The sequence below is a fragment of the Zootoca vivipara genome, chromosome 7, assembly GCF_963506605.1.
Source record: "Zootoca vivipara chromosome 7, rZooViv1.1, whole genome shotgun sequence".
NCBI lineage: Eukaryota > Metazoa > Chordata > Lepidosauria > Squamata > Lacertidae > Zootoca > Zootoca vivipara.
The window spans coordinates 64,489,947-64,499,994 of record NC_083282.1 but is presented as its reverse complement, the minus strand read 5'-3'; the positions used below and the strand labels follow the sequence as shown (position 1 = coordinate 64,499,994).

General features: G+C 47.1%; 1 protein-coding gene across 1 annotated transcript; it reads right to left on the bottom strand.

The window, feature by feature from the left end:
• Nucleotides 1-1,621: 1,621 nt before the first annotated feature.
• Nucleotides 1,622-9,757, bottom strand: ELF3 (E74 like ETS transcription factor 3). The gene is made up of 9 exons (XM_035123785.2): nt 9,620-9,757; nt 8,046-8,216; nt 6,439-6,660; nt 5,800-5,889; nt 5,534-5,656; nt 5,176-5,268; nt 4,165-4,275; nt 3,412-3,607; nt 1,622-2,410 (listed from the first exon to the last, which is right to left on the bottom strand). Exons 2-9 carry the CDS (start codon nt 8,206-8,208, stop codon nt 2,299-2,301), a joined length of 1,110 nt encoding a protein of 369 aa, XP_034979676.1. The 5' UTR covers nt 8,209-8,216; nt 9,620-9,757; the 3' UTR covers nt 1,622-2,298.
• Nucleotides 9,758-10,048: the final 291 nt, after the last annotated feature.

The following is a 10,048-nucleotide window of genomic DNA, read 5'->3' as shown; positions in this document are numbered from 1 at the left end:
CGGATGAGGTGAATAGAAAACTGCTGTTTGTTTAGACATGGGAAGCTCAGTCCCTCTAACCTCTCTCAGAGAATTTGGGTGTTCAAAGGCTACAAATGTGTGTGTGGTAGTGGAAGACTGGATGCCTAGAGCAGGCATGTCCAACTCCCAAGAGACTGTGATCTTAGTATAAAAAAACAGGCAGTGATCTACCCATTGTCATTGGAGGGGGGGGAGCCTGCATGGGGTGGGTGGATTGCCCAGAATTACTGAGCATTTTTAGGAGGGAAGTGCCCAGAATTGTTGAGCTTTTTGGGGGGAGGATTGGACAGAGTTTTTTTTTAGCTTCCCCCCCCATAACTTTTTGTGCATGATAAGAATCCCACGATCTACCAGGATCAGCTGGGGATCTACTGGTAGATCGCGATCAACTGGTTGGACATCCCTGGCCTAGAGAATGGCACAAACTTCCAAGGAGAGAAGATATGATAAAGTAGACAGAACCTTCCTCTACCAAGCAGCCAAAATATGGTAGGTTGAATGGCTTTTGACTGAGGAATATTATTGCAACAGGGGTTTTCAGCATGTACCGTAATGTATGTGCAATATAATTGACCTATGTCTCCTCCATTCAGTGATTTACCTTACATAAAAGGATCTTTGAGTGCTCACTGCTGTGATGTGTTTTCTAGAGGCCAGAGAGCAACTGTGGATTGTGGTAGAAAGGAAGGACATCTGTTGCCTTCATGTCTTACTGCTGGAATTTATGGTCCTTCGGTCTGATTAACAGGACTTTTCATGTGTATTATTTCCTAACTGAACAAAGTAGGATAGGAATGGAAACAAAATAAAAAAAATCCTTCCAGTAGCACCTTAGGAGACCAACTAAGTTTGTCATTGGTATGAGCTTTCGTGTGCATGCACACTTCTTCAGATTAAGGATAATGTTCTCTTGCACCTCTTGAAAGTGGATGGGAAAACTGTGGCCTTCCAGATGTTGTGAGACCTCAACTTCTATTAGCCCCAGCCAGCATGCCCAAAGGGCAGGAATGATGGGGATTTTAGTTGAGAAACATCTAGAGGGCTCCAGGTTTCCCAATCTCTGATCAGAGAGCTAGGAACGTCTTTCAATGAGGGACATGTTTCTATGATATGAACATGAGAGATACATGCTGGATAGAAGAAAAGGGTATTCCTCTCTATCCAAGTCTGATGAACATCTATTCTCTTCCCTTATGAACATTTGTCAATATGCAGCACACAGAGATTAAAAACCAACAAACAATGATTTATTGGTTATTGGTTAATTATTATTAAAAAGCAGGAGGCCTGTACATCACGCAGGGCTCTCCTGGAGTCACCGAGCGAGTACAACATCCTACAAACACTTTTGATTTCAAAATAAAAGATTTCATTTTTCGTTCAGCCCAGCTGAATATTAGCAACAACAATCATCGGTTCTGAAAATGCCCAGTGCTTCCTGATACAATCACACAACTTTAGTTATGAAAAAAATAGATATCTATGTACATTATATAAACACACTTACATATATCACATAAATTAAGAGTGAAAAGATGCAATTCATAGGGAAGGCTGCTGTGCTTTCTGGGAAGAAGACACCCCCCCCCCCCAAAAAAAATAATGTTTTCACTGCGGAAGAGCCAATGAAGAGCTCCTGAACTCTGCCTTCCAAAGCAATGCGAAATCCACAATTATTGGAGTCCTACATTCAAAGACTGACCAGCTAAGTTCTGCCTGTTAAACAGGAACATTAGCCACAAACTAGTCTGCATTTGGGTGGGAAGCTTCACTTCCAATTACTACTCCAAACTGGGTATCAGCATTCCCGTATTCTGAAGGTGGCAAATCTTCCTTCCCCATGCACAGTTGGCCACGGCATTCTCTGTGAATCAGCCGACCGTTGAATGTCCTATGAATGGCCCCCTGGGACAAAGCAAATTGCAGAGAACACCCAGTTCCTTCTGCCTTGATGAGCTCTGTGCGGGGCAGCAGACAAGCCAAAGGCGATGTAATCCTATCCAGAGCCAAGATGTCAGCCAGAGTCCAATTGCAACAAAGTAATAATGGTTCACAATAACCTACTTGAGCCAAAATATCAGCTGTAATTACCTGAGCTCCCAGCTAGGAGCCAGAACACACACTTTGCCCCATAGAAGGGCTGGAGTCTAATAACACACACTGCTGGAGATAGCAGTTTAAGGGGCTCAGAGCCCACGTCAGTGCATATTGCGCTCAGAGCTGCTCCTCTGAGCAAGGATGGGCCATGTCCAAGTCCGTGTGTGGCTCTTGCAGCTCTTAGCTCCTGCCTTGAACCTCTTCCTCCTTCCACCCACTGGAGTTCTTCCCAAATTTGTACACCAGTCGCCGGCCATCCACTCGTTCGAGGATCTCCCGCTTGTAGTAATACCTGAGGGAAGGAAGGAAGGACAGTGTTAGTGCTACATTTTTTTTAAAGTAAAAATAAAAAAGCAGTGCTAGGAGAAACAAAGAGGACTAGGAACGTATTATGGTACAGTAGTTGCTACAAGAAGGGTGGAATAATATAGTACACAATCAAATATGAGATTGCCTTGAACACAAAGCTCCAAGCAGATTCCCTTCACAGCCCAGGGACATAGGAGGTAGTGTCTTACTCATAGCTGACCGACAAAGCTTTGGAGCAGAGTGAGGATTTAGACGCAAGGTTTCTGTCATCCAAATCAAAATACTCTTGTGCTCCCTGCCCCATAGTGCCTGGGGCTCCCTCCCAAAACTTTTTCATGGTCCCACTTCTCTCTTCTCCAAATCCATCCTCAAAGCCCACTTTGTGTGAAGCCGTTTGGGGTTAAACTTCCTCCTCACTACCGAGGAACCTTTTTGCAGCCACTGATGGGATTGATGGAAGTTGTACTCCAAACATCTGGAGGCCATCAGGCTGGCCAAGGCCGGCCTCCGGAAACCGCATTTGCTCAAGTTTCCATCCCTTGCTACCCCTGTGTCCATTTGCTCCCCTTGATCTCTCTAGCTCTGACTTTCCTCAATGCCAGAATTGCTTCTGGAGACTATAGTGCTGCATTCTTTGCTCTCCTTTCAGTGTCAGCCAGATATCATAGTATTCCTCCAGACCTCTTTAGACATCGTTTCAGCCTCGCTATCTGTTTTAATTTGATTTTAATTGTTTTTGTATTTCCATGAAAACTGCCCTGGGATGAGGAGGAGGAGGAGGAGGAGGAGGAGGAGGAGGAGGAGGAGGAGGAGGAGGAGGATTGAAGGGTGGTTTTTAAAATATCCACAAATCAAGGATAGGCCCATCTCCCATCAGCCCTTGTCCATTAGCCATGTTGGCTGGGGCTGTTGAGAGCTGGCAGTCCAACCATATCAGAAAAGCTCCAGGTTCTCCACTCCAGACTGAAATGCACAGATACATACCTCATGGCTCTGCTCAGTTTCTCATAGGTCATGCTGCTGTTCTTCTTCTTTTGCCCCCAGAGCTGAGCCACCGCCTCGGAGCGCAGGAACTTGAAGATGCCTTCTCGTCGGTCTTCCCACTTCAACAACCCCTCATTCATCTCTGGGTGAATTAGGATGTCCCGGATGAATTCCCATAGGTGGATCCCTCTTGGAGCTGGTCATGAAAAAAGAGAGCAGGGAGGTCATCTTATTCAAACTGTCTGGAGGAACAGAACAGCCCCTAGCCTTTGAGGCCAACTGAATGCCAAACCAGGGCATAAATCAGTTTCCATGGCAATGTCACGGCACCAGAAAGTTGGCTGTCCCTTTGAGAAGGCTGCACAGCTCCCAAGGAGGTAGAATATTTGGCCAATAGCAGAGCTGGAGTCGCTCAGCCCTGCACCTGAGGAACTGTTATGAAGGGGGACATTTCAGTATGCATGAAGTTGATAAGCCGTATGACCCCTGTCCCCACTCAGGAGGAATAAAGGGCATTGGTTTGCAAGGAGCTACAGTGCCTCTGGGACTGTCCTAATGGATTAGGTGCGAGAATCCTTGCCATGGAGCTGTCTTGTCAAGTGGTTACATAGCACAGCAAGACATTTGTATGCTCCTTCAGTGCCCTTAATCTGTGTGGTGGTGCAGAAGGTGTTGGGGGCAAAACACTTGGATTGCATGCAATAGCAAAATATCCCTGAACAGTCCCTGCCCCATTGCGAGAGGTTCACTTACAGTGTTTGCTTTTCTTGGTCTCCAGGCAGTCTCTGCTGTCCTTGCTGACCTTCCTGGGCCGTCCCCTTTTCCGCTTCTTGAGATCTTCTTTCTTATATTCTGCATAGTCACCTGTAGAAAAGGGGAGGGGAGGACATGCTTAGCCTTATCCCCCAGAGGACCTGAAGTGTAAACAGGATCACAGGAAGCTGCCTTATACTGTACTGAGTCAGAACGTTGGTTCACCTGGCTCAGTATCTACACTGCCTGGCACTAGCTCTCCAGATATTCAGACAGGACGTTTTTCCAAGCTCTACCCGGTCCTAGATAGCCAGGGACTGAATCTGGAACCTTCTTCCTGCAAAGCAGATGTTCTACCACTAAGCTTCTTCTAGATTGAAAGACCATAATCTTTAAACTGGGATATCTCAGCACCTACCTTAAAAGGGAGAGTAGCACTTGAGAGCCAGAATTTGTAACAATGGATAAAATCAGCTCTCTCTCTGGGTGATACAAACCTGCAATTCAAAACTGGGCTCTAACCATTTCTGCCTACGGAAGTGTTTAACTTTATATCCCAGTTCTGTTGTAGTGATTGATTTCAGTCTACCTGGCTTTAGCATTAAAAAGCCACTCTGGGGGGCGTTTTTGGCTGAATGGCAATGTATAAATGCTTCAGATAAATACAATTTTTTGCAATTAAGCTGTGTCAGGTCTACTCTGATTAATCTCCAAATTTGTCCCTTCTTTTGCAGAGTCAGGGTTTTATTTTTTAAAACCCAATACTACCCTTGCCAAGCCCAATATGCTACATACTTTCACCTCCCCTTTCAACATGATTTGTGCCCTACATCTCTCCACTATTGTTTATGGTGGGTCAGTAATCTTTGTCTTCCACCTAACTAGTTTGCCTTTGACTGCGCAAGCTGCTGTGTTGGTGAAGTTGCTAGGGCAAATGTATGCGCAAACACAAACAAACTTGTACTTTCCTAAACTCCAGACCTCCCATTGATAATCCCCTCTATATCTTACCATCAGAAAAGTGGCAATGCTTCATGTCTATGGGGTCGAGATCTAGGTCACTTCCACCGGAGTCCTGAGACTGAGGGCTCTGAGACATCGTCCCTGAGAAAAGAGTGAGAATGGAAGATCAGCTTCTTCTAAGACCCCTGAAGTCACCAATGTTCTAACTGTAATTGTGGGGTTCAGCAAGTACAGTACCCTCAATGGGCACCCATTGGAATCTGAGAAAATATCAGGCCACTTCCATGCCATTCCATTTAAAGGACTATAATACCACTTTAAGCAGCCCTGGCTTCCCACAAAGAATTATGGGAGCTGTAGTTTGTTACAGTTGCCAAGATAGAATTGGGGGAGGGACGATCCATACCTGCTAGAGATGCTGAGCTGTCTGGGGACATGGCTCCAGAGATGTAGCCAAGGTCGGACTGGGAGAAAATGTTTGCTAACTTCATCTCTTCCAGGTAGTCCTGATTGTAGGAATTTCCCAGTTCTAGGAACAAATAAAGGGAGAAGTTGAGGGTTAAATATGCACACCACACACACACACACAAACACAAAGAGAGGGAGGGAGGGAGGGAGAGACCACAGGCAATTAACCACAAAGCAAAGCAAGCAAATACATTTTTTTCTCACCTAATGGGCTGGAGTCCAGAAGCGCCTCTTGAGAGACGTCTTCGCTCCTTAGCACAGACATGATCCAGCCAAGTTCATCCGGGACAGATGCTAAAAGTGAGGGAGAAAAGAACATTCTTTGTGAATAACAAGACCAAGCGCTCCTCTGTGCTGCCCCTGCTTTCCTCCTTGATTCAGGAACAAGCTAAAAGATAGGCCCTCAGTATTGGGGGCAAAATGGTGGCACTGTTTTACAGAGTACTGGAACCAGAAATACCCCTCCTGGTCAAGAGGGACCATTGGGCCATGGGATGCTGCCTAGAGCTGCCACACTTTTTCACAGGTCCTGCTCTTTTGTTTGAGAAAGAGCTGGACACACAATAACTTAGCAAGCAGAGATTTTCCTGGCATGAGGAATGCAAAAAAAGGCTTGCCATTTGTAAATGTGGTGTGGCTGGTGTGAAAAGGCACCAAGAGCGGAGCCAGTAACACGAGACTGCAACCCTTTTGCTGTGCGTTGTGACTTTGCAGCAGTGCCTATTTTTCTGAAAGCCTCTCTGCTTCAGCCAAGCACTGTGAGCCGATACGGTTCTAGCCTTGGGGACCAAATGCAATTCCCTCGAGTCCTTCTGCATCTAAGGAAGGGCACCCTGCACTTACTGATTTCGTGCAGGCGGTCATAGAGCTCATCGCCAAGGGGCCCGAAGATGAGTCCCAGCTGGTCCCGCGTGTATTGGCAAAGCGTGTAGCCATCCATATTGCAGCAGGAGAAGTCTATGGCGCTGGCGTCATACTTGTTCTTCTCCACATGGTAGCTGATCCACTCCAGCACTTGAGCCCTGCTCCAGCAGTGTGGCATCTCGCCATACCATGTTGGCTTGCCTGCAGAGAGGTGGGGAGGGATGGGGAGAAGGGGCTCAGTGAGGCAGGCGCCACATGGGATTCTGCTCGGCCAAGTCAGCCTCTGGAACACTCTTGCTGGCTGAGCAGCACAGGGTGTGGCCAGTTCACTTATGCAGAGCATTTGTCTCGCTTAGTCACTGCGGTTGGGTTAACATGCACACCTGTCACCTGTTCCCTTATCTCTGGGCAGGCCCCTCCCCACTGGGGTGAGGTCATTTAGGACACCAGTTCTCTGCTCCCAGCTCAACCAGCCACGACTTCATTAGAATACTGTATGTAGCCAAGAACAGCAATGCATGCAGAGCTATTCTATGCCCCAGTGGCCATTCCCTTGCAAAACGGCCGCCCTTTGTGGCTTTTCACAGTCCCCTGAGTTTCACGTAGTGGACCTTGTATAAAACTACTCAGCTCTACTTCTCTGCAAGGATTTAACTCTGAAGGCCTCAGCCTCTCGTCTTCTGCAGGGTCTAATCTTTAAATAAGGTGAGTGGCAGTGTTATCAGTGTAATATGGCACACTCAGGTGTTATATGGCACAGCTCTATTGCTCAAAGCACTTCATGTAAATCAGAGGTAGGGACCCTGATACCCTCCAGATGTTGTTGGGACTCCAGCTCTTATCAGTTTCAGCCAGCATGCCAAATGGCCAGGGATGATGGGAGTCCAACAACAGCAGGAGGGCCACAGAGCCCCCACTGCCATGTGCATCCACCTAACATTGGTTAAGGGCAGGGGCAGGCAACACGATGCCCTCCAAGTGTTGTTGGACTACAATTCCCATCAGCCCCAGCCAGCATGGCCAATGGCCAGGGTTGATGGGAGTTGGGGTTTTGTCCAACTATGTTTTACTGGGAGTAAACCCACTAAAATTAACGGACCTAGGTTAGTCATATCTGTTAATTTCAGCGAGTCTACTTTAAGTAGAACTAATACTGGATACATCTTGTGGAGGGCACCCCCATCACCCCATGGAATATCAGGGGTTCAACCTATATAAGTGGGGGTGAGATCACACTGGAAGGAGTCTCCAACCTCTACTCCAGTAGGCTTGCTAAAAGACAATACTTGTCCTGCTGCTGTGGGAAGCAGAGCCCTCAGAGATCACAGAACTGGAAAGGACTCCAAGGGTCATCTAGTCCAACCCCTTGCAATGCAGGAATCTCAACTACAGCACACATGACAGGTGGCTATCCAACATCTGCTTAAAAACCTCCAAGGAAGGAGAGTCCACCACCTCTTGTGAGAGATTGCTCCACTGTCAAAGAAGCTCTTACTATCAGAAAGTTATTCCTGGTGTTTAGTCTCCATTGTTCCCTATATATATTTTGTACCCGCATCTTGCAGCAATAAGCTGTGGACACCTACCTGTTGTCTCTGTGGCCATCTGGGTGTTAGACAAAGTGAGAGAAAGGTTATCATCATCTCCAAGGTGAGTCAGTAGGTCTGGGTCTGGTGGTGCTTCTTCTGGCTGATACATGGCGCTGAAGTAGTTTGAGATGAGATTGCTGATTTCACAGGATCCTGCCATGGGATTTTCTGCCAGAAGATTGGAGTTGTTAGACTTGGGAATGGATCCAGCTGGCTCCACCAGCCCCATTCCCCTATGAGCTTGCTATGATCAAACACACACACCCCCTCCAATATGCCTAGTTCCCAGCATACTGCTGCTCCTTCATATTCTCAACCGTCCTTCAAGTCCCTTGTGATTGGGATCTGTCCAAGACTGATGAATATCTGAGCCAGGATCCCAAAGTACAAAGCCACAGATTTCTAACCAAGGAATTCCCACAATAGAATAGCATTTATTGTGTAGGTCCATGGACCGCAGCGGAAGAATTCCCACAACAAATCAAGGTACTTTTCTAGTTCATTTTATTTATTTTTAAATATCATTTTCCCACTGCCCACTGTTACCAGTCTTTGGCGTGAAATAAAAAGGAACAGTCCCAACAACTTTGCTTTGGCAGGGAAATTACATCTCCCCCAAACTTGGCCGATACAGCAAAGGACAAAGAGACAAGAAACAGAGTTTTCATGCTTATTACTTTCACAAAGGTCCCCTGCCCATCAACCTTTAATCAGCTCTGGGACTCACAAGCACCTCCACGAAGCTCATTTTTTAAATTTGCTTTTTGCCTTCTCTTTCCAGGCTTAGACTGGAGCCATAAAGTCAATGTTGACTCTCAGGCTACTTCTAAAGCTCCCAGCTATTGCGTTGTGTGTCCAAGAAGCCCCTCGGCCCTTCACCAGCCCCCACTCGATGCTCCAGGCTATTGGAGAGAAAGCTCTGCTGGCTCTATGAAAACAGCCTGTTCTGAATCATGAGAGCCTCACCTTAGCTGCCCATCCATTTATCATTCATCCCTGCCAATCCCTGATGTCTCTCCCTCCCCTCCTCATCTTGGTCATAGATTGTAAGTCCTCTGAGCAGGATAGGGATCCCATCAGTACTGCGAGCTGCACAGCAAAGTTGGAGGCATGCAACTAGTAAATTACAGTAGAAAACCGGTGAGAGCAAGTCAGCCCAGACTCAGCATGTTTTTCCTTTTCTTTTGCCAGAGAACTACAAACTGCCCAATGGACGGGCACTGGAGGCAAACGTTTTTCGCTTTCCCAAGGCTTCAAAAAGCATAATAATTCCTTGGCTGGTCCTGACCAAAAAAATCCATCTGGTCCACATTCTGTTTCCAGTGATGGTCGGTCAGGTGCGTTTGGAAGCTCATAAGCACAGCAGGAAGGTGACGGGCATCCTATTTTTTTTTTTGTCTCCATCAGTAACTTGGCAGTAGAGGCTGCTTCTTTTATTAGCAGCAACTTGATCAGCTAAGAAAGTGCACCACAGCAGCATCCTTAAGGAGAACTGAGCTCAACACAGATCAGGCGCAGCAACTTCACATCCATCCTCTCCCCCTTTCACGTCCCCCCCCCATTTTACCTACCAGGCAGGTAACTCCGACAGCAGTTAATCAATCCACACAGTAGTAAAGCTCCAAAGGCAGAGTCCTGGACGCTTCAGCTCCCGCTCACCTGTGCCCAGGTATTTGTGACTCCACTCCCTGTATGGCTCAGCCCCTCCCCATCGCTGTCCCTTTTATAGGGCGTTCTTCAGTAACCTGATCTCCACCTCTAGGGGAATTCCTAGAACAGGTACTCAGCTCCCGCCCCGGGAAATTTGCATAATATGTGCCACCTGGGACTCTGCCAGCCTACCTTGACGGGAAATCTGGGCTGACAGTTTAATTATTACCAGGGAGCTGGCAGAGCCTGTGCCAGTTTCACCCAGGACGCTGGTTTTCTCCCTTTTCATATCACTAGTGTTTGTTTGCTCAATAAAGCAGATAAACCGGACTGCTTTTCCCGCCCCTGCC